Below are 23091 nucleotides of genomic sequence, written 5' to 3' on the forward strand. Positions count from 1 at the left end.
GAATGTACAGCGCCACTTATTTTCCTTTGAAAGGATAATTTATATTTTTGAAAAAACACCATTATGACCCAATATTCCTAACTTTAATAATAGAACCAACGTTCTAGCAGTGGAGACATTTTGGAATTCTGTTTTTTGCATGTTATGTGAACAAGTGACGCAGTTATTACCTTCCACGTAATTTAATGCTGCAACACGCGAGTTCAAAATGTATTTATGTTACATTATTACAGAAAGTAGTCTCAAAAGGTTGCAAAAATTATTCAATTGATATAACCTTCAAAAATGGAATATTTAAACTTAATCAAAGAGACAGAAGTAAAAGTCGTAGGAAATTTGACCAAAATTTTCAATTTCAACCCCATACAACGTTACCCTCGCAATCGCAAATTGTCATTGCGGGTGCAGGAACAGTGGCTAATTCTGTTGCTTATCATCTTGTCAATAATGGATGGAATGATGTACTTGTTCTGGAACAAAACAGGTATATGTACATTTACATCAAATGAAACAATTAATGAATGCTAGAACAGTGAATAACAAATTTTTAATTTTTAAAATAACACTATAAACTTTTTTGTTTACATTACATATTTGTATCACTAAAATTATAAAGGCTATTGATTTAAGAAACTATTAAAGTTATCAATATTTATAATGTACAATAATTAAAAAATGTTATGTCATAGGATTGGAAGCGGAACATCCTATTTTGGTTCCGGCACACTTGGTCTTTTCAAACCAATATCACATAGGAATCTAATATCCTACAGCATTAAGTTGTATCAACAATTACAAGAAATGGGATATGACATAGGTTTAAAGCAATGTGGCAGTATATACTTAGCTCAAACCAAAGACAGAATGATAGCTTTGAAGAGAAGAATGGCTTATAATATACCCACAGGTTTAAATTGTGAAGTAAGATTTCTCAGCCAGATTTTGAAATTGAAATATGAAAGAAACTTTTAATAAGCTATAAATGCATTAGATTTTAGGAAAAGATCAATTAAAACGATTATATCCATATTTGCATACTGAAGACCTTGAAGGTGCACTTTGGGTTCCTGAAGATGCAGTAGCTAATTGTAGCGCAATTTGTGATGTTCTAGCTAAATTGGCAATGATTGGAGGAGCAAAATACATTGAAAATTGTTATATACAAGAAGTTCACACTGAAAATCGAGCTATAAAAAGTGTAAAAACTGACCGTGGAATAGTTTCTTGTGAATATTTTGTTAATTGTGCAGGAATGGTAATATCACTTTAGGGATGTGAAATAATTTTCATGTTATTTCTTATACAAGTTTTCAAATTATAGTGGGCACGAGAATTAGGATTAAAATGTAATCCACCAGTTAGAATTCCAGCATATCCTGCAGAACATTTTTATGCAATTATTCCTCCGTTTCCACTTAATACAAACACGGCTTTACCATGCATACGTGATTTCGATTCATACTCATATATGAGGGAGTGGCAAAGTCTTTAACATATTAGCGCATTACATGAGGTTTAATAAGCCATGGAATAAATAACTGAATGGATAAATTTGCAGGAGGTTTATTAATTGGATGGTTTGAACCAGAATCAAAGCCTGCATTCGAGAATGGTGTTGTTCCAATAAAAGATTGGAAAAACCATCTTACAGTTAATACTTCATACTGGAAACCTTTATGGGATAAAGTAGTACACAGATTACCACTCTTAAAAGGTATACAACCAAATGTATATAATTGTCCAGATAACTTTACACCAGATGGTAAATGGATACTAGGAGAAAGTCCAGAAGTAAAGAATTATTTTGTTGCTGTTGGCATGAATGGAAGTTCATTACAAGGTAAAGAATAACAGATGTTAAATCTTTGATACTATTAAAGTCATATTTCTTTAGGGGCAGGAGGAATAGGCAAAGAAGTTGCTGAATGCCTAATAAATGGTGAATCTACACAAGAAATACTTCCTTTTAATGTACAAAGATTTCTAGATTTACATAGCAGTAAAAGATATTTACAACAAAGAACAAAGGAAATTGTTGGGAGAAATTATGCAATTTTGTATCCTCATCAGTGTGAGTATAAATATGCTCGAAACCTACGTTGTTCACCTCTGTATTCTGTACTTGAAGAAAGAGGTGCAATTTTTGGAGTCAAAATGGCTTATGAACGTCCACTTTACTTTGATTCAACTTATAAAAGTAAGCAATTAATTACTTAATTCTTATTTACATCTTGTTATATTTAATGACACAATCACATTAACAACAAGTAAAAAGTAAGTAATTTTTATTAATAGAAGGGCAAAACAAACCAGTTATGCCACCAGGCAGTTTTTATAAACCAAAGTTTTTTGATTTCATGACAGAGGAATTTCTAGCATGCAAAGAAGGAGTGGGAATAATAGATATGAGTTCATTTTCGAAAATCGAAATTAAAGTAAGTATTTAAAATATAAAATATTTTGCATATAATCATTTACATATTTGCAGTCTAGTCGTTCGGAAGTTGTCAACTATCTTCAACAATTATGTTCTAATGATATAAATATACCAATTGGTAGTATAGTGCATACAGGAATGCAAAATGAAAGAGGAGGGTATGAAAATGATTGTATCTTAGTAAGACAAGCTGAAAATAGTTATTTTATGGTTTCACCTACGTCACAACAAACACGCATCTACCAATGGATGTCTAGGTAACAAAAGTAATAGAAATTAAAAATAATGTTTACTGTAATCGTATAAACGTTATCTGTTTATTGCGCAGACATTTACCAGCTGATCATTCGGTGGGTCTTAATGATGTAACGTCAAAATATACTGTTATTAATTTAGTAGGACCTAAAGCAACAGGATTACTTTCAGAACTTTCCAATTCTGACATTAATCTCTCTCCTTTTACATATAAGGTAATCAGCTTATATCGATTTCTGGTAAATATTTCAGCGGCGATAGATAGATTTATAACGTTCATATATATTAATTTTATATTCTTAATAGAATGTAAATGTAGCCTATGCTTCTGATGTAATGGTAATGTCATTTACACATACTGGTGAATCTGGTTATTGCTTATATATACCATCAGAATACGCACTTCACGTATACTCCAGATTAATGGAAGTAGGTAAAGATTATGGAGTACGAGATGTAGGTGTACTCACACAACGTTTCATGAGAATAGAAAGATTTATTCCATTTTGGGCCGAAGAATTGACACCATTTGTTACGCCATATGAAGCTGGAAGTGGATACAATGTAAGATTAGATGTAAGTAGGTATATGGTAATAGAATTTTTTTTGTTCCAAGACTATTAATGTTAAATCTGAATTTCTGAGGACTTCTATCATACAGAGGCACAACAGTTTAAACATGTTGATTAATTATGATAATTTGTTGCAACAGAAAGAATATTTTATTGGCAAATTTGCTTTGCAACGTCAAAAAGAACAAGGCGTATCAAAACGATTAGTATTATTTATTGTTAATGAATTAGATATTAATAAGGATGTATGGCCATGGGGTGGCGAGCCTATTTATCGAAATAATGAATTTGTAGGAACTGTTACATCAGCCGGGTAAATACTTCATACGATTAAAGATAAAATATATTTTACTATATCAAATTATTAATAATAATAACTTTATAGATACGGTTTCGCTACAGAGAAACATATATGTCTTGGTTTTATCAGTTATCCAAAATCAGGACATATACAAATGAATGCAAATACTGTTACAACAGACTTTATAATGGATCTTAAAGCTCGTTACGAAATTGATATCGCTGGTACTAGATTTTCTATTAAACCACACATTCGTCCACTACCCATACCGGCGCTGAGTAGTAAATTGAACAAAAAATATATTCCTACGCCTATTGTATCATATTAAAGCGACGTTCTTCAGTGATAATATTTTATTTCCTCCTATTATGTGATTGAGACTTTAGTCATTATAATTGTAAATTATGAAATAAATCTTGATTTTTTAAAGACTATTTTCCCTAGGAGTTTAAGCATATTCATGATTGTGAAAACATTTAAACTATGTAATGTATATTGCATTTTAATTAAATATCTATCATTATTTAAGCCATTTTTTTAAATTGTCCTATATATATTCATATTTTGTGAAAATATAAATATTTTATATATACTATTGGCATATTAATTCGATGCAATTTGGATATTTATAATTCAATAATTATTAATTAATAAAATATTAATAATAGTGCAAAAATTACTATGATTTGTAGTGTAAAAATATGTATACAACACTGTATCTGCTGTATTTATAGTTGTACTAAATTAATATACATTTAAATGAATTTATTTATAGCAGATACATTTATACAAAGTTTAAAAGGCCATTTAACAATTTGAACTGCGCTACTTTTCAAAATATGTTATACATATATACATGAAAATAACAACAAAATTTTATGAAGCAATTGTAATATCTTACAATTTAATCTTTTGAACAAAAAGTTTATACAATAAATGTTCTCATAGGTATTTCTCACTGTTAGTAAAAATTATATGTATATAATTTACCAGCATTTATAGCTATGTATGTATATCATATACTTGTCCAATATAATTTATTTTTTACTGTAACAGTAGAGTATATTGGCTAGCACAAATGCAAGTATTTAAGATACTTGCTATTACTTATGATTCTGCTTTGTATATTGATAAAAAAAATCTTTATACTGTAATAAGGAAAATGACTACTATGAACTTCATCATTATGTTAATCATTTTAACAGTGTATAAAAATACCACAGTATTAACATTAGAATAGTTATATGATATTGAATCTGAAAAACGCATTCATGTACACTGTTATCTCTTTCAATAATACATACTTCATTTTAGCTATCAGTTTCTTACAAAAACTCATTTTTACAAATATATTGATACCACCTTTATGATGCCCATGCTTCTAACTCTTTTAAATCTTCATCCTCTTCTGGTTTGGCTTCTATAAATATTAATAATATTTTTAGTTTAAAAATAAATTATTTTCTAATAATAAACCAAAAAAATATTAAAATTATTACTTGTGCGAGTCCTAGTTGGGGCAATTGGAATAGCAGTAGCTGGAACACTTGGTAGTTCATCAGTAGATTCAATACCAAGCAATTCTTTATCAAGTTGTTCTTGTTCAAGCTCTTCCAATTCTTTTTCTAGTTCTTCATCATCTACATCATTTCCAAATGCTACAGGATTGGAAATTGCATCAGAAATCTCTCTTGCTACATCTTGCTGTTCAGCTATGTCATCCATCATATCATGTACTTGATCAACATCCCTAAACAAAGAAAATAACATTTAAATAATCTGCGTGAATCATCTAACTAATGATATCACAAAACTGAATTTCTTACATATGTTGATGGACAGATTTTAATGCATCTGCTGCATTTTTCATTGTAGTAAGTACAGCAGTATTGGTATTTGCACATTCTAGTGCTTCCCTTTGACTTTCAATCGTGGTAAGTGTACCATCAATTTGTTGTAACTGTTTTTCATAACGTTTCTTTCTTTTAAGGGCTTGGATTGCAGCTGTAAATTATGTTTCCTTGTTAACATATTCATCCTAGAGTTAGTAGCTAGTACATGAATGTGGATGTTGATACTAATTTATAAACATTTTTACAGATGTAATTAACGAAATACACAAACATAAATTTGTTTCTTATAGTAAATATTATAATGAATACTATATTTTTAATATATACTTTATATATTTTTGTACATTACTTGCATTCTGTACACTTTTACATCTAACAATTTCTCATAAATGCATAAACATTCACAGTCTAATTATTAGTTACTCATACTATGTGGATGTCTTGTACAGTGTTAACGTCGCTTATTACTTAAAAAGCTATATTCTTAGTTTAACAAACTTATAGGTAAAGCAGCATTTTTAAAGCACTGATTAATAGTTACAATATAAGTTAACGCACAGTCAACACACAGCAGAGAAACGTCACAATGACAAACGACCTTAATCATTGAAAGCTGTTTGCAAGTGGTTACTAAATAAAGAATATCATTCGTAAATACCTCGTTTGTTTTTCGTTCCATTCTTCTTAGCAGTTTGAATTTCAAGCTCTATTTTACTTTCGAGGAAATCCTGCTTTTTTATTAACATATCCTCCGTCTCGCGCAATTTTTGTATCGCCTCGGCTGTCGACATAGACACCGGTTCCTTTTTACCACCGAATACTTTACTAAAGAAACTCATTGTCTTAATAAGTTCTACTCCGAATTTAAATTATAATTACAATCTTGAGCACGATAAACACACCAAACACCTTCTGTAAAATCAACAGAACAGGACACTAACCAAATACCATCGCCATATTTTCTTTAGGCATTGATATACATACGTCATGACTCATCGCTCATCTAGTTACTATGAAATTTGATTTCGTTCAATTTATCAAAACTCAGGAATATTCCAATATTTTATTTCTAGAATTTACTTTTTACACTTATAATAATAAATATAAAAGAACTGAATAAATATTGTTACATATATTATATATATATTATTCAAGTATTATTCAAGTACATATTCAAATATCGAGATGATGAAGATTTAATTTGAGTTGAAATTTTAAATATCATTTTAAAAAATTATACATCAAATTCTTGGCACAAATATAGGATTTCAAATATTCTACTATTTTAAAAAATATACAAAATTATTCGTTATATACAAAAATTAATCGAATTAATGGATGTATTTACATGACACCTTGTCAGTATAATTATCGCGGTATAACAGAGTTCCAAAAGAGAAATAACTAGCTATAATTATCGCGATTTTAACATTGTGTGCAACTATATTTGTTTATGTATATATGTAAAAGCTTAGAATTAGTCATACCTAATCGTGACATACTTGATTAGTAAGATACAAAATATTTTGTAATATTTTGCTGTCTTTCTTATTTGTCATATCTAGTATAACCTATAAATTATTAATCTATAAATAATCTTTTCAAATGGACAGCAGTCTGAGAAATGTAAGTATACATTATAAAGAATAGTATTGCTATCATTTACGTATATTTTGAAACTTACAGATGCTTCGAAATTGTTTCTTCGCATTTGAGTCGCCTGTCATTTCATAGGAACATGTAATTGATATTTTTTCAAATTCTTTTTAATTCTAAACGTCTTTTTATAATGAGAAATACATGAAAAAATAAATATCATCTGATCATTTCAAATGACATTCAATTAATATTGAAAATTTATCATCTTTCGAATCAGATTATTAAAAATTATATAATATTGTAAAGTTACTTTTCATAGTAAAAACTTTTATCTCATGAATTTTCAGAAACGTTTAACTGGTGGGGAAACCACCCAAAGTCACTTAGCAGAAGCTTTGTATAGAACACAGACTGAGAATAAAATGCTACCAGGATTTGATCCTAATCGAGATGATGTTGAATATTACCGTGTTCAACAGGATATCGATTGTGATGAAGTATATCCAGGAATATATATTGGTGATGCGTGAGTATTTCAATGTTTTATGTCTTTATGTTTATCAAAAATTAATTTATGTTCAATACTTTATAGTGTCACAGCAAAAAATAAGAAATACCTTAAAATATTGGGTATAACACATTTGCTTAATGCTGCTGAAGGAAAAAGATTTGGATTTGTAAACACCGATAAGAATTATTATTCTGATACAACAATAAAGTATCTTGGCTTACCACTTATTGATTTGTGCACAACAGACATTAGCAAGTACTTTTACATTATTGCAGATTTTATTGATGAAGCTGTTTCGACTGGAGGTAATGAAATAATAATTTAATAATGAAAAAATAGAAAAATTACAATAGATCGTTTAAAATTGGACTTTCTTTCTATTAGGTAAAGCTTTTGTTCACTGTGTGTTAGGAATCTCACGTAGCGCAACGTGTGTATTAGCATATTTAATGATTAAAAAAGGAATGCTAGCCACAGATGCAATTCGAACAGTCCGCAAAAATCGTTTCATTCAACCAAATAGTGGTTTTCTTCACCAATTAGCGCAGTTAGATAATCAATTACGAAGACAACGATCTTAAGTGAATACAGCTTTGATAAAGCTACAAGGTTCACTAACAATATATACTGCAGTGAATTTGATAGATATATGTATATTGTATATAAATAATTGTATATAAAAACTGAGTAAACATGATCAAAATGTATGATTAGATTAGATTGATACATTATTAGTCAACATTAGGCGCAAAATTCACTATTAATTATCTCAAAATCAAATATTACGAATATATACATGTTATGAGATAGCAGTCATATAACTCATATTACGCCTCACGATATAAAGTATTATGTATACAATATTATCGCTTCTCACAATTCATTGTTGGCGAACTGTATTATTTAATAAATTATAATACTGATATTGTAAAAACTTTGGTTGTAAAAACTTTTACCAAAAATAGTAACGATAAAGGAAAATATTAACATCTTGACTTCATATCATTGTTTTTAACTATTATTAGTATTTTTCTTTACCATTACTATTTTTAGTAGAAGTTTTTAGATATTTATATGTGTATCGTATTATTATATTATATATCGTATAAAAACTATTATTACTATACTAGTATTATATTAATAAAACTGTTAATTTACTACACGTGGACGTTTTGAATGAGACTCTGCAAGTGTAGACGAATGTCTCGAAGAGCCTATTTCATTTTCTGTATCCTGTGGACCACTACGTTTCCTTGCTTTTGGAGATAGTTGTTTTAAGCATTCCATATCATTAAATACAACTTGTGCGCCTCCTCCACTAGTGGGTATTATATCTCCCTAACATAATAATAATACATTTGAGTATATAACTACATAACTCTTTTCGATTCCTTTTAAGTGTAATTACCTTGAATAACTTTGTCTCAAGTTCACCATCAGTATCGTGTTCTTGCGCGATAAGACAATACCTGGATGCACCGTCTGTAATTTCCTTTGGATCTGTAAGTCGCGTAACACTACGTCTTCTACGCATTAAAGGTTGAAGAACAGTTCCAACAGGAACAAGCGCTCCGGGTCTGTGATCAATCCACTTATCCGCGCTTTGTGAACGCCTGTACCTTGGATTTGCAACACCCGCTTTATCCTATGAGCACATATCATTAAACTATATTTTCGAAAGTAAATTACGTAATGTAAGATAAACTGACCCTTCGTGATCGACCCTCTGTTGTTTTTGGAGTTGCTTCTGCACAGTTAATAGTAGGTACAACACAATCTTTAGAAACACTAGGTACGTTGTCATCAACTAAAATTTGTTTTACTAATCTTAATTTATCCTCTTTTTCTTTCATTTGATTCTAAAAAGAGAGAAAAAAATTAAACAATGAATTTATACATATATTATATTTATTTCATTACCTGTAAGTGTTCACGTTGTTGACGTAACTTTATTTCCAATTCTTTATTCATTTTATCAGTTTCTAACTGCATTTTAGTGTTGTACTTTTGTTTCACTCTTTGCTTATCTATTAAACGTTGATTTAGTGCCATGTTTCTATCTTTTAACTATAAAATAATTGTAGTAAAATATATGTTGTCATTTAAATAAAAAAAGAAATGCATTCGTTAACTACCTCTTGCTGTAAGCTGCGGATTGTATCATTTGCATTGTTTAATTTTCGAAGCAAGCTATCAATTTGTTCTTCAGTCTTACATAAATGACCCTCTAATGCAGAAACCTACAGCAAAAGCAAATTATTTTATATGTACTTCCGTAATCAGTAAAATGCTATTACCTTCTTTTTTTGTTGTGAATTAGCGGCTTTCAGAGACGCATTTTCAATCTTTAAATTCATGTATTCTTGTTCCATTGCCATTATCTTTTTCCTAAGATCGTTTTCTGTAATAATCATGTAACAGTCATGAATTACACATAATTTACACATAATTTAAGTTTGATTAAAAATTAAGTTATATTCTTACGTTTTTGCTGTAAATCAGTACGTAGTAAATTCCGTTTGTTAATACGCTGTTCTAAAAAATGCATTAAATTATTAATTATTTGATCATTGCGTGGAGAAGTAATTTCCAATTCAGGAAATGGCCCACCTAAACTGAATTAAAATAAAATTATATAAGTTTGAAGAAAGAATAAAGAAAACATATAATACTTACCTATACACTAAACCCACATCAACTTCTAAATCTTCAGCTTCAGGATGGCCCTCTTTTTGCAACTTACTACATGCCTCCTTAAATAACTATTAAAAATAGTTTTTATTATGCACGTATTTTCAAATTATTTTCATTGTTATTCTTTTATTACTCATCTCACCTTATTTGCCTGTCTTCTTCCAGGTGTAAAACCAAGATCTATTTTCGTAATTGTTGGTTTAGCTACTTGGACTTCTTGAGTCATTTCGGCAAATTTCATTACTTGCTGTAAAACATGAATAAATTAATTAATTTTCTTTCATATATTTACGTTTTATATTATTGATTTCTTACAATTGTTTCATCATAATCATCTGTTCTTGGATTAACACAAACAATCATTCTAACTTGTCCTTCTCCATCAAAATAATTTTTAAATAAATGGGTGAGTTTCGAATCTCTGTAGGGTACTATTTTATTTGTACCCTGAAGTTGATTTTCTCTTAAAATTTCCAAACATGATCGTAGCGTCATCAAAGAATTATTAATATTTCCTAAATCAAAATGAATGGATATGAAAATATATTATAATATAATTACAAGATTCACATCAAAAGTATAATAACCTGCTTCTCTTAATCGTTGACCTGTGTTTTTAGTCCTATTAGTTCTTTCGCTACCAGCTAAATCTACTAGGGATAGCTGAGTGATGCATACCACCCGTTTATCTTGTATAATTTGTTCACCTTCACCATCTAAGGGTGCCTAGGAGAAGAAAATACTATATTGTTTGTGAATTTTAATTAGATGAGACGCAAAGTAATTAGAAATATTACTTGTACAAGACGAATAGTGAAGACACTATGTGATCTACTTGATTCTGCATTAAGCGCAGTGTGTGCAACTCTTCGTCTTCTCTGTCCACGCTGAAATACCTCAAATGCTTCTTCTGAACTTTTTACTTCAATTTCTGTTACAGCATGCACATACATATTCTTATTACCATCTTCTCTAACTATTTTACTCTGTAATACCCTAAAAGTTATTTCTCAGTATTAAAATATTATTTGAAATTAAGAATATTTGAATTGTGTAAGTAATGATACTATACTTGTTTCTAATATCCTCGTCCTCTAATAAATCATATACACTGTTATTATAAATTTCAACATATGTTACAAATACAGCATAGACATTGTCTTGATCCACTTGTACTGTTTGTGATTCATTTATGTCACGAACAATCATTGGATTACTCTCACTATCACTCTCTACTTTTCTCCTGTGAAAACCATCAATTATTAATAAAGCCATTTACATTACATAAAGCATATCACATATTCTTGTACTTACACTTTGCCTGATTTTCCATTTCTCTGTAACATAAGTCCAGCATGAAGTTCATTTTGTCTATCAAGCATTGCATCAGCTTCACCTTGTATATCAAAACCGTTTAATTTATCTGGTTTAAAAATAAATTTTTTGGTCTGATAATTAGCAATACTGTTAAACAGAACATCAAGACAACGAGGCATTATGCCTGCATCCTGTGTTTCACCAGTCATAGTATATGTTTTACCACTTCCTGTTACTCCATAGGTGAATAAAAGGCTATTTCTACCTCGAATAACATTTTCAACTAATGGGAGAGCAACTATATTAAAAATCTCTTTTTGCGTTGCATCTGGTGAAAATACACGACTAAATGTTGTTTGAATTTCCTTGTTGCTAGAGTTACGAAAATTCATTGCTGATTCTGGTGGTGTAATAACTACAGTTGTATCAGATATAAGCTTCATACAAGAAACATCAGCTGGATGTTGCATTGGCTTTAAACGACAATAAACTTGAACAGGATCCTTGGATACCATATTATTACCTCTTGGACGGTTTGGTGGCTTACGAGCTGAACCTGGTGGTTTCGCACGTCTAAAATATTAACATACCACGAATAGCTTCAATTATTCTACATTACAAAATAACTTTAATAGTACCAAACAATTAATTAATAACAAATAATTAAATTTTACATTAAAAGATTATAGAAAGTAATAGTCATAAAATATTGAAAATAGCTAAATTTTATTTGACTTCAGTTATAAACTGATTAAGAAATAATAAAACTTACGCAGATTTCATCTTTCGTAACTATAAATTTTGCTTGATATTTAGTTATTTTAAAACTTATGACAATATAATGTGAAAAATATATACGAAAGATAATATTTGATAAATGCCACGAACCGAAAACCGTTGTCCTGATTCGGTGTTTAAAATTCAAATCTAGTTACGAAATGTACTAAAGTATTGAAGTGCTACCAATATTTATACCAAAAAAAAACTATAAATGATAGTGCTACTTTAAGTACAACTTAACTCATTAAAGTATAAAAACAGGAAAAAGAACTATGAAAAGATTTTTATTTCGCGATTAAATAGAGAGTACCATTAATTAGAGTACCATGTAAATAGGACCGACATATATATATAAAGACTGAACATAAACTTTTATGGTCTGTTCCACAAAACAAGATAGTAAACATAAAAAAAATTTCATTGCTACAACTGCAACTATTAGTTGCCGACTAATAAAACTCGAATAATACTTCTGTTTTCTGCCTCATCTCATTGGGGAGATTATACTTCCACCGGGAGGTGTAAAATCATTTCCGGGGAGCGGAGAACACGAGCAAGTGGTACTTTAGGGTCAGATCGATGATTGGTTGTAATTGCCCAAGCGCAATCTTATTTTCATTGAGTAAGAGCAGTAAGGAAATTTCTTCTCTAGTAAAAGTAAATTAGTGTAATGGGTACGTTTACACATGACATAAAATCGTTGCTTTATAGTCATGATACTGAATGTTAGAAGTTGGAATAGTACTTTCTCTACTGCGTCTTAGAGAAAAAAGTCAGGACTTTTGTTGTCCTGAAACTAAATGCAATAGGTTAACTGGTTTACTTTCTCTTTTTGACATACATCACTAAGTCAAGTTTCATATGACTATGATCCCCGCACCCCGGAAGTGGCTTCGCGTCACACGCCTGCCAATGAAATTCATGCTAGACTAGTAACACTCAAATGTCACTAGTCAGAAGTCACAGAGAAAAATTTCCTCTCTGATATTGTCATATATATATAATAAATGCATTATATTTTTATACAAATACTAATGGCAAATAAAATGTCTTCATTGTATGATATATATATATATATATTCAATAAATAGTATAAAATAAAAACAAATAGAAAATTTTATTTCTCATTAGAGAATTTATTTGTTATATTTATACAAAGACATGAAGTTCCACATTATTTCTTAGCCTTCTTGTCTTTAGCAACTTTAGTTACTTCATCTGGATTTTCAGCTGCATCTTTTACACGTTTTGCGCGAATTCCTACTAGTCTGGCATCAGCCCTAGCTTTACGGAGAGTTACGTATGCAGAGAACTTTCTTTCTTCCTCAGAAATGACACGGGCCTTAGCTTTAGCATGCGTTTGGTGTCTCACTGGCATGATTTCTCCTTTAACTTGAGTGGCAAGTCTCACTTCTTTTTTAGTGGAATCATCACCCTTAGGCTATTTTCATAAATAACATTAGAATGTAGTCTTTCTTTAATAGTTTTAAATTTACTATATTCTACTTACATTGGCTACAGTCAGTGGGAAAAGAATCAATTTGGATCTATATTCTTTTAGTCTTTGAGTATTCCTTTGTAAAGACTCGACTGATTTATTACGCCTTCTAGGATCTACAGCAATTCCAATAGTCCTAGCATATTTTTTATTTAAACCACTAGCCCTCAGTTCTTTTAAGGTAAAACCTTTGCCTGCCCTAGCTTTTATGTGATAACGGAATGTTGGGCAATGAACAATAGGCCTCAGAAGCTTCACAGGTCTTAAATTGAAATAAAATACTATTGAAGTTAATTTACATAAATGGACAACAGAAATAAAAATGAAATAAACGTATGCTATTTACCTTGGTGCAACAGCACGAGCTTTCTTTATACGATTTTGTTTACGACGAAATTTTCTGGCTGGTTGGTTAAACCAAGTTTTAACAAATCTTTGCCAATCTTTATGGAAATGTCCATTAGGGATCATATTATTTCTCTTACCCATGGTTGAACTGAAACAAAAATACTAAATTATATACAATTTGTTTCTTAAAAGATTTGTAAAAATACACTTTATAAACTTAAGATTAGTATAATAGGTTGGAAACAGTATTATTACTAAGTATAAACAAAACATTAAATTTCCTTCACAAATAAAATTTTTGTGACTTTAATATTACTTTATAATACTCATATAATTATTATGGACACATCCTACTATTAGAAAAGATATATCATTAATTGAAATTAAAACATATGAGACAAAGATAACCTGATTAATGTCAAAATATTTCTTTACTTGTTATATTATAAAATTACAATCATATTATTTAATTACACTTAAAAACATAAATAACAACAATTTTCTATTACTTTGAGAAATATTATTTCAAGATGTTGAGATTTTAATTGGATTTCGAACTTAAAAGAATACTCACGAACTTGTTTACAAGGCATAGACCGGAAAAAGAATCAGCACCACCAAGCGGAAGTTTTAGCTCCCAGCAAAACAAAATTTACTAAATGAAGATTGAAATTACATTATTTTATGATAAAATCATATTTTAAAAATATTATTTGTTTACAAATATCGCTTCGCTTTACATATAATTTTATTAAAATAATTTAAATGTAAAATGAAGTTACTTTAAAGTAGTTAATAAATATGGCAACTTGCTATAAGATCGTGTATACTAAGCACAAGTTGAATGTTTCATGTTTAATTGTAGAATATTTAAATAGGTATTTAAATAATTTAATTAAAAATGAAGATTAGAGAATCATTTGTATCATATTATAAAAGTAATATATTCTTAAAAAATGTAATTTACCGATACGCTTCGACCGGCATAAACCAATTTTCGGTATGTTCGGTATGTTTTCATGTCTGTAGTGTTATAAATTGGTATTGTTACTATAATGCATAAAGCATTGATCATATTTTTAGAATGCAAAAGTTACAAATGCAATAAAAAAGGATATAGAAAAATATTGGAAAGATAAAATTAACTTACATCAATATGATGATGCAGATAGTACAAGGAGAAAGTTTTATGTATTATCAATGTTCCCATATCCTTCTGGAACACTTCATATGGGTCATGTAAGGGTTTATACAATAAGTGATACAGTTGCTCGTTTTTATAGAATGAAAGGTAAATTCTTTAATTTAAGTGTAATTATATATATTGTTTGGTTTATTTATATAATTTTTTGTTGACACACTTTTCTCTTTTATTTCAGGATATAATGTCCTTCATCCAATGGGTTGGGATGCATTTGGATTACCTGCTGAGAATGCTGCAATTGAAAGACAAGTTGATCCTGCTGTGTGGACATGCGATAACATTAAAAAGATGAGAAATCAATTAAAATCATTGAATTATTCTTTTGATTGGAATAGAGAATTTGCTACATGTGATCATGAATATTATAAGTGGACGCAGGAATTATTTTTAAAACTTTTTGACAAAGATTTGGTTTATAGGAAAGAATCATTTGTTAATTGGGATCCTGTTGATGAAACTGTATTAGCAGAGGAACAAGTTGATGCAAATAATTGCTCTTGGAGATCAGGTGCAAAAGTAGAAAAAAGGTTGCTAAATCAGTGGTTTGTTAGGACTACATCATTTGCTAAGTAGGTATATTAGAATTTAACAATCTCTAAAGAACATTGAAATATATAATAAGAATTACAAATAGTATTTAACTAATTTATTTTGTATCATACCAGATCATTGTCTCAAGGTTTAAATGATCCAACATTGACAGAATGGAAAGATGTCAAAAAAATCCAACAAAATTGGATAGGTGACTGCAGTGGTACTAGCTTTGAATTACAGTTGATGGGAACTATCCCAAATTATCCCAAAACAGTAAATGTTTGGACTAATTATCCAGAATTTATTGAATATGCAAAGTTTATTGCAATATCTCCAAAAAGCTTATTAAATAGACCAGAGTATTGTAGAGATGTGGCAGAAGGAATTCAAATCATAGATGTTAAAGTATTAAACCCATTCAATGGAAATGAATTGCCAGTATTTGTAACAGATAAAGTTGCATTTCCAACTCATAGAGATACTTATCTTGGTATACCGTCTGCATCAATAGATGATTTTCAGTTTTCTGAAATAGTTGGGATTGAATTTGTACGGCATTCGATAAGAAGTTATGAAGAACAAGAAAACAAAAGATCAGAAATATTATCTAAAGCAAGAAAGTGGAAAATTGGTGGATACCTTGTTGGTTCAAGATTGCAAGATTGGTTAATATCTAGACAGAGATATTGGGGTACACCAATTCCAATTATTTATTGTTCAAATTGTGGTATCCAACCAGTACCACGCAATGACCTTCCTGTAATTTTACCAAATATAACATTTTCATCTTCAAATAAAAAGTCTATATTATGTGAAACTAAGGATTGGTTAAATACTTCTTGTCCTAAATGTGGAGCTCAAGCAGTTAGAGAATCAGATACAATGGACACATTTGTAGATAGTTCATGGTATTATCTGAGATACATTGACCCACAAAATATGAAAGAGATGTTTGCTGTTGATAAGGCAAAAGAAATGTTTCCTATTGATCTGTATATAGGTGGAAAAGAACATGGTAAGTATCTAATATTTAAATTCTTTGTAGATATAAAATATATATATTTAAAGATCTCAAATTAACAATATTATAATTTCAGCTGTACTGCACTTATATTATGCCAGATTTATAAGTCATTTTCTACATTCAGAAGGACTTTTACCTACTCCAGAACCATTTAAACAATTGCTTGTGCAGGGTATGGTACTTAATAAAACATATCAGCTAAAAAAGACAGAGAAATATTTAAAAGCGGATGAAGTGGAAGAACATGTAGGAAAATATGTAGAAAAGAATACCAAAGAACCAGTCATTGTCTCATGGGACAAAATGTCTAAATCAAAACATAATGGCATTGATCCTCTTGAATTCTTAGATAAATATGGAATTGATACAACTAGATTATTTATATTAGCTGATCAAGCACCAACTTCAGATAAGCGTTGTGACCATAACAGTAAGCTCTTTGTAATAAAAATTTTAACTAATTATTATATATATCAAATAATGTATATATTAATAATATTCAGCCATTTCGGGAGTATTAAATTGGCAAAATCGTTTATGGAAAACTGTAAAAGCTTTTAACGATTATCGCAATAGCGTAACTTCAGAAGAGCTTCAGGCGGAACCTACTGATTCTAAATTTGCAGAACATGATGAATACATGTTTGATAGTCGAAATTATTTTTTAAAGTCTGTAACTTATAATATAATCGGATCTCAACAACTTAGTATTGCAATATCAAGAATGCAAGGACTTACAAATAGGTATATATTACAATCTTGCGGTACATCAACAATTCTAATAATTTTAGATACAGTAATCGTCTTTTTCTTTTAATATTAAGTATACGCAAAGTGTGTGTGGAATGCATGAAAAAAAGTCGTGAATATGAACGTGCATTAGCAGTCCAAATTATAATGCTTGCACCATTTGCACCACATTTCGCTTCGGAATTGTGGTCCGCATTTTCTGAGGTAAAACATCATCTAATAGATAAGAATGAAGTGGACTTAGATAGGGATGTTATGGAACAAAAATGGCCAGAAATAGATATGAATTATAAAATGTCAGTGGAGATCATAGTAAGTACAAAGTATTTAAAGTATTTATTACTTCACTATCATGATATAAATTTACATTATATTATTTATTATATAACTATATAAATAATAACAGTGTGATTCTTAGAAATCAAAGTACTTTATTTAATACTATGTATAATTTTATATAAACACATTATTAATGCTACGTCATTCTGTATACTATTAGATAAATAATGCACTTTGCACAAAGATTAGAATACCCAAGTATGAAGCAGATAAATTATCACTTGAGGCAGCTCTTGATTTAATAGAGAATGAGCCAGCTGTCCAGAAACATTTAAAGAAGCATAAGATCGTTAAATCTAGTCTTCTTTCAAGGGAAGGCTGTGATCCAAAAATATTAATTTCAACAAAAAGATGGGTAGGCAATGTTCGAATGTAATACATCAGGTAAGAAAAATAGAAACAGAAAAAGGATTATAGATATATACATAATTTTTTATCAAATATACTATTTGTATGAAAACCAAATTATTTAAATGTAAAGAGCCTGTACATAATGAAACTAACTGCATAAATAAAAATTTTGTTTAATGTTGCAATGAGTTAATGAATAATAAAAATAATAAAATGAATAATTATTCTTACCCAATATCATATTCTCCTGCATATTCATTATGCGGTATTTTTTGTAAGAGTTTAATATAATCAAGTGGTAATTGACTTTCATGTGCACCTTTTAATATTGTTTCTCTGTAAGAGAATAATTAATAATTATATAATAAACCTTAAACAAATTGAATAGAATTAAGTATAACATACAAATACAACGGTGAAGGTCTTCTGTATTTTGGTAGCAAACACAATTTTACATTTTTATCAGGATTGTTACATTGCTGATACACTCTGCATTTAAATATTTTACCAGTAAGTGTTTCTATGTCAACCATTAAAGGGAAATATAATTTATCTGCTACACCTTCTTGATTATCTAATGTACACATATTACATTCATCTAATTCCCAAATTGCTCCCCATACAATATAATTTTCTGTAGGAACAATTGTTGCTGAACATCCACCCCATCTCCTTGAGTATGTTATAAAATCTAATCTGAAATTCTAATATAATTCAGTATTTAGATAAATAATAAAGCAAATAATGAAATTTTATAAAGCATAACACATATCTTGCTGTTTTCAATTATTCAAAATAGAAATGGATTTACTAAACGCGTAGGAAATTTCCTTTAACCATGTATATTTACCTTTAAAAATCCGATATCTTTTCGTACTGCAGTTGGATTGTTAATATGTATTCTTTTTGTTAACATATTACTTCCGTATGCAAAATATAAGAATTTATTAGACATTTCGCCAGTTAATTTATGAAATTTGTTGAAGATAACTTATTAATGGGAACAAAGAGATGAATAGGTTAAGGTATCATTCGTTATCAGTATTAAATATGTATTTATGATATTTTTTGATAGAGATATAATTGTACCTTATATAATTACCCAGATTTTATTTAAACAAAAACATGTTACAATAAATAAACTGCTATCAGAATACAACTTAAAATTAGAAGATACACGAATTTAATGCTTTAAGTATATGAGTAAATTAAAGGTCTAAATAATAAAAGGTATTGATTGTAAAAATGTTTATATTGATTTAACTATACATGTTTAAGGTATAAAGCATTAATTTATATAGCATTATTATTCAAATTCATAATTTGCATAAACCTCGCGAAACATATCGCGACAATTTATTTTAACTTGAAGCTTGGCACACAATAAGAAAACTCCTGATAATTTTCTATGTAGACTATATATTTCTTCAGGTGGAGGACAAAGCCTATGATCCAATATTGTTGGGACTAATGATTGAATCCTGTAATCAATATATTTATTTTATATATATTTATATATTTATATAATAAATTTATATATTTATTTATTTATATATTTTATTTATTTATTAATGATTTAATTTAAATCATATCATATTGATCTCACCGTTTAGTTACATCTTGTCCACCAAAGTCATAATATTTAGAATTTTTATCAAATACTTGACCCAAGACCATTACTGCATCTACGTGAGCTTCTTCCATAAGCTGGAATTAATACAATGCAATAAATGTATAAATATTAATATAATAACCTGTTTTAAAGCTAAAACTATTAAAAAATATACATATCGTACTTTAGATTCGTATCCTGTAAGGAATCCCATTTCTCTAGATAAATTTAAAATTTTATTACGATCGCCTTCACTTGCAGCATAGATTATTTCAATGTATTTATCCATAAATGATTTCTCATATCCTCGACATGCACCAAAATCTAACAATATTAACTGAAAATTATATTAGGAACTATAATTAATAATATCAAAGATAGAGTACACTTATTGATAATAATAATAATATCTTATATACAAACTTGTCTTGTATTGGGGTTATAAAAGAAATTGGACCAATTTGGATCAGTTTGCATGTATCGAAAAACAAACAATTCTTTAAGGCACAAACTCATTATTAATTTGCAGATATGTTCTCTTGTTTCCATATTCATACTTGTACATTTATCTACTGGAATTCCTTCTACCATTTCAGTTGTAAAAATTTGACTCGTTGATAGTTCATCTAAGTATAAAATTAAGTCAATTTTACATTTAAATTGCTAATTTTTCAATTTAATTTACCTACTACAGCTGGAACATAATAATCTAAATAAGGTTCTATAAGTTGTTTATATCTTCTTGTACATTCTGCTTCTCTTACATAATCCACTTCCCATGCAAGTTCACGTTTTGCAACTTCCACTAAATTATCTATGAACATACCTTTTGGGAAAATGTTCCAAACCTGTAAAAATTTCTAGATATATTTTTACATAATCTTAAATAAAACAAAAATCAAAGTATTTTTATACCTTCATTATGCCTACTAAATTCTCAACATCACTTTGAATACCCATAGCTACACCAGGATATTGAATTTTAATTGCAACATCTTGTCCATTTAACAAGGTACCATGATGTACCTGGCCTATAATATTTTTTCTGATATGAAGAATTTTTTTTTTAAATGTTTTTGTATTACTTTGGCCTTCCAAGAAAAAGCTAATTTAAAAGAATAAAAATAAGTGGTAACTACCAATGGAAGCTGCAGCAAATGGTCTATCTTCAAAGGTTGCTAATTTATTTTTCCAGTCATGTCCAAGTTCAGTGGCTAATACCTTCTCAACTTGCCACTTTGGCATGAAGTCAGCACTTTGTCTAACTCGTTCAAATACTTTTTGTAGTTCAGGATTTATAATGGTTTCATCTTGTATACTTAAAATTTGTCCAATTTTTAAAGCTGCACCTATTATAAACATATGTAAGGCACATAACTATTAGTTGACAAAAAATCCAGTAAATGTATTAAGGATATTTACCTCTCACTTTACATAATGTAGAAACTATTCTTTCTGCATTTGCTTTAGTAAGAAACAGGCTATCAAATGTGTCTCCAAGACTTTGTTTTTTTAGTCCAAGTGTTCTGCGTGTATATTCTGCAACTGTACCAACACCAAGACCCACTCCTAATGTTCCAAAGCTTATCATTCTTTGTAATCTGGTAGATGGAACTTTTTGTGCTTTTGCACTAGGTGAAAGCTTTGAAAGAAAAATTTATTTATTAATGTATTTAAATAAAATGCATCATACCATTTATCACAATTTATATAAAAATGTAAAAAGACTCACAGTTTGCTTTGGTCTAACAGATGGTTTTGGTTTAACTTGAGAGGTTTCTAAAGCTACTGTCATATTTTCTGTTGCCTTGTTTTCTAATATCTCAAAATCAGTTTTTAGTGTATTTGATACATCTTGTTTCATGTTCTGACTCTTTATGTTTTTTTCATGCTCTAATTCCAATTTCTTCAAAATTGCTTTATCTTTCTCAGAAAGTTCAATCTTAGGTATTTCATGTTCTAGTTTGGAAATTATTTCAATTTTTTCTTTCACAGTTGAATACTTTTTTAATGGTTTATCCTGTTTACTTTGTATATCATTTTCGTTATCAGGTTTTACGTTTGGGATATCCATCTCTATTATTATTTCTTTTGGATCTTTAGCAGGATTATAAACATGTAATTTAGTTTTGGTAGATTTTATAGGTTTATCTGGATCAGCTGGCATTCCTGCCACTTCTTTAGTTTTTAATTTCAAAAATTCTATTACACCCTTCTCAACAACATTTATTCGTTCTGTCACTTCTTTAAATTCTTCTGTTATTTGAACCTGTATACATGTTATACTGTACAGGAAATTATAATATTTATTTGTAAAATTAATTTATATTAGTAGTCACCATATAAGATAATTATTGTTATATTACAAGAACGTTTGCCATATTAGAAAAAGGTATTAATAATCTATATTTATTTTTGAAACTTACAGGAACCTTACTTAGTTTTATATTATTCAATGTTTTTAAATTATCTGTCAGGCATTTCTCCGCAGTAGTCTTCAAACTTGAAGTCTTTACTATGTGTTTAACTGTCTCTTCTTGATGCTTAATCACAGCTTCGGCTACTACCTTAGCTCCTCTAAGTATACCAATGACATCAGACATCCGATGTTGAGACATTTTTTAATGTGATTGATGTAGAAATTGATTGTTAAATACTGCCTATTGAGATATAAATTTAAGTCATAATGTTATTTTTCTATTATATATACACACATACACACACATATTACTTTTGTTTTTTAATAACAATGTATTATTTTATTCTATGTAATTTACTTATAAGGAGTGTTGCGACTTCAAAAAATTACGTACTTGAATATTAATATATCGCCTATAGTACATGTGTTTAAAATATACACAGACCTTGAAATGTATGAATAGGGTTATAGTACAATGTGCCGGGACTTTTATTACTATAGATATTTTTTTATATTAATTAGATATAACTTTTAAATAAAAATAGCCTCTTAAATTAAATACCCAACCTTTTGTTTGATGTAAATAATTTAATTGTTAATATTTTAGAAATATGTATGCAAAGAAATTTTTACTCTTCGCACAATTGATACACAGTGCATAGTACGTAAAAAAAATTAATACAATGCAATCTT

At 28.9% G+C, this 23091-nt stretch overlaps 8 protein-coding genes across 18 annotated transcripts; 3 read left to right on the forward strand and 5 right to left on the reverse strand.

Moving 5' to 3' along the window:
- Nucleotides 1-144: 144 nt before the first annotated feature.
- LOC105681120 (pyruvate dehydrogenase phosphatase regulatory subunit, mitochondrial) lies at nt 145-4093 on the forward strand. 2 transcript variants are annotated; one of them, XM_012388768.3, is made up of 12 exons: nt 145-484; nt 690-921; nt 992-1255; nt 1322-1484; nt 1559-1840; nt 1895-2197; nt 2296-2435; nt 2489-2694; nt 2766-2907; nt 2999-3268; nt 3405-3577; nt 3650-4093. In XM_012388768.3, exons 1-12 carry the CDS (start codon nt 186-188, stop codon nt 3891-3893), a joined length of 2718 nt encoding a protein of 905 aa, XP_012244191.1. In that variant the 5' UTR covers nt 145-185; the 3' UTR covers nt 3894-4093. The 2 variants fall into 2 exon arrangements, with proteins under 2 accessions (XP_012244191.1, XP_033178104.1); XM_033322213.1 differs by having other exon boundaries at nt 2365-2435.
- On the reverse strand, nt 167-6440 carry LOC100748950 (charged multivesicular body protein 4b). 2 transcript variants are annotated; one of them, XM_003485164.4, is made up of 5 exons: nt 6077-6440; nt 5392-5569; nt 5065-5315; nt 4928-4985; nt 167-470 (listed from the first exon to the last, which is right to left on the reverse strand). In XM_003485164.4, the coding sequence occupies exons 1-4, from the start codon at nt 6255-6257 to the stop codon at nt 4930-4932; spliced, it is 666 nt and encodes a 221-aa protein (XP_003485212.1). In that variant the 5' UTR covers nt 6258-6440; the 3' UTR covers nt 167-470; nt 4928-4929. The 2 variants fall into 2 exon arrangements, with proteins under 2 accessions (XP_003485212.1, XP_012244308.1); XM_012388885.3 differs by lacking the exon at nt 167-470 and adding an exon at nt 2968-3239.
- A 284-nt stretch (nt 6441-6724) lies between these two features.
- Nucleotides 6725-8456, forward strand: LOC100743579 (dual specificity phosphatase DUPD1). Of its 2 annotated transcripts, none has more exons than XM_003485118.4 (4): nt 6725-7044; nt 7365-7543; nt 7610-7833; nt 7913-8456. In XM_003485118.4, the coding sequence occupies exons 1-4, from the start codon at nt 7024-7026 to the stop codon at nt 8107-8109; spliced, it is 621 nt and encodes a 206-aa protein (XP_003485166.1). In that variant the 5' UTR covers nt 6725-7023; the 3' UTR covers nt 8110-8456. The 2 variants fall into 2 exon arrangements, with proteins under 2 accessions (XP_003485166.1, XP_033178181.1); XM_033322290.1 differs by lacking the exon at nt 6725-7044 and adding an exon at nt 7140-7158.
- On the reverse strand, nt 8190-13185 carry LOC100743694 (kinesin-like protein KIF23). Of its 2 annotated transcripts, none has more exons than XM_012388810.3 (15): nt 12790-13185; nt 11537-12112; nt 11295-11465; nt 11020-11218; nt 10810-10948; nt 10538-10737; nt 10365-10469; nt 10205-10290; nt 10013-10143; nt 9826-9929; nt 9664-9768; nt 9449-9595; nt 9238-9387; nt 8937-9173; nt 8190-8866 (listed from the first exon to the last, which is right to left on the reverse strand). In XM_012388810.3, the coding sequence occupies exons 2-15, from the start codon at nt 12052-12054 to the stop codon at nt 8678-8680; spliced, it is 2481 nt and encodes an 826-aa protein (XP_012244233.1). In that variant the 5' UTR covers nt 12055-12112; nt 12790-13185; the 3' UTR covers nt 8190-8677. The 2 variants fall into 2 exon arrangements, with proteins under 2 accessions (XP_012244233.1, XP_003485167.1); XM_003485119.1 differs by lacking the exon at nt 12790-13185 and adding an exon at nt 12312-12322 and having other exon boundaries at nt 8678-8866.
- A 249-nt stretch (nt 13186-13434) lies between these two features.
- On the reverse strand, nt 13435-14826 carry LOC100745563 (60S ribosomal protein L13). Its single transcript, XM_033322281.1, has 4 exons — nt 14740-14826; nt 14164-14313; nt 13830-14079; nt 13435-13760 (listed from the first exon to the last, which is right to left on the reverse strand). Exons 2-4 carry the CDS (start codon nt 14304-14306, stop codon nt 13494-13496), a joined length of 660 nt encoding a protein of 219 aa, XP_033178172.1. The 5' UTR covers nt 14307-14313; nt 14740-14826; the 3' UTR covers nt 13435-13493.
- Nucleotides 14827-14921: 95 nt separating this feature from the next.
- On the forward strand, nt 14922-18555 carry LOC100745324 (probable leucine--tRNA ligase, mitochondrial). The gene is made up of 8 exons (XM_003485048.4): nt 14922-15165; nt 15249-15456; nt 15545-15938; nt 16035-16918; nt 17001-17357; nt 17431-17671; nt 17752-17989; nt 18177-18555. Exons 1-8 carry the CDS (start codon nt 15067-15069, stop codon nt 18390-18392), a joined length of 2637 nt encoding a protein of 878 aa, XP_003485096.1. The 5' UTR covers nt 14922-15066; the 3' UTR covers nt 18393-18555.
- Nucleotides 18089-19429, reverse strand: LOC100745685 (gamma-glutamylcyclotransferase). Its single transcript, XM_003485051.4, has 4 exons — nt 19218-19429; nt 18773-19071; nt 18599-18703; nt 18089-18334 (listed from the first exon to the last, which is right to left on the reverse strand). The coding sequence occupies exons 1-4, from the start codon at nt 19320-19322 to the stop codon at nt 18313-18315; spliced, it is 531 nt and encodes a 176-aa protein (XP_003485099.1). The 5' UTR covers nt 19323-19429; the 3' UTR covers nt 18089-18312.
- Nucleotides 19430-19600: 171 nt separating this feature from the next.
- On the reverse strand, nt 19601-23083 carry LOC100743815 (atypical kinase COQ8B, mitochondrial). 7 transcript variants are annotated; one of them, XM_012388826.3, is made up of 11 exons: nt 22793-23083; nt 22406-22639; nt 21712-22248; nt 21402-21621; nt 21119-21328; nt 20895-21010; nt 20665-20827; nt 20403-20605; nt 20164-20316; nt 19974-20074; nt 19674-19848 (listed from the first exon to the last, which is right to left on the reverse strand). In XM_012388826.3, the coding sequence occupies exons 2-11, from the start codon at nt 22595-22597 to the stop codon at nt 19674-19676; spliced, it is 2070 nt and encodes a 689-aa protein (XP_012244249.1). In that variant the 5' UTR covers nt 22598-22639; nt 22793-23083. The 7 variants fall into 7 exon arrangements, with proteins under 7 accessions (XP_003485168.1, XP_012244249.1, XP_012244265.1 ...); XM_012388842.3 differs by having other exon boundaries at nt 22966-23075; XM_033322248.1 differs by having other exon boundaries at nt 22711-22959.
- Between the last annotated feature and the right edge of the window lie 8 nt (nt 23084-23091).

This window comes from Bombus impatiens, unplaced genomic scaffold (assembly GCF_000188095.3).
Source record: "Bombus impatiens unplaced genomic scaffold, BIMP_2.2 scf_0036, whole genome shotgun sequence".
Taxonomy (NCBI): domain Eukaryota; kingdom Metazoa; phylum Arthropoda; class Insecta; order Hymenoptera; family Apidae; genus Bombus; species Bombus impatiens.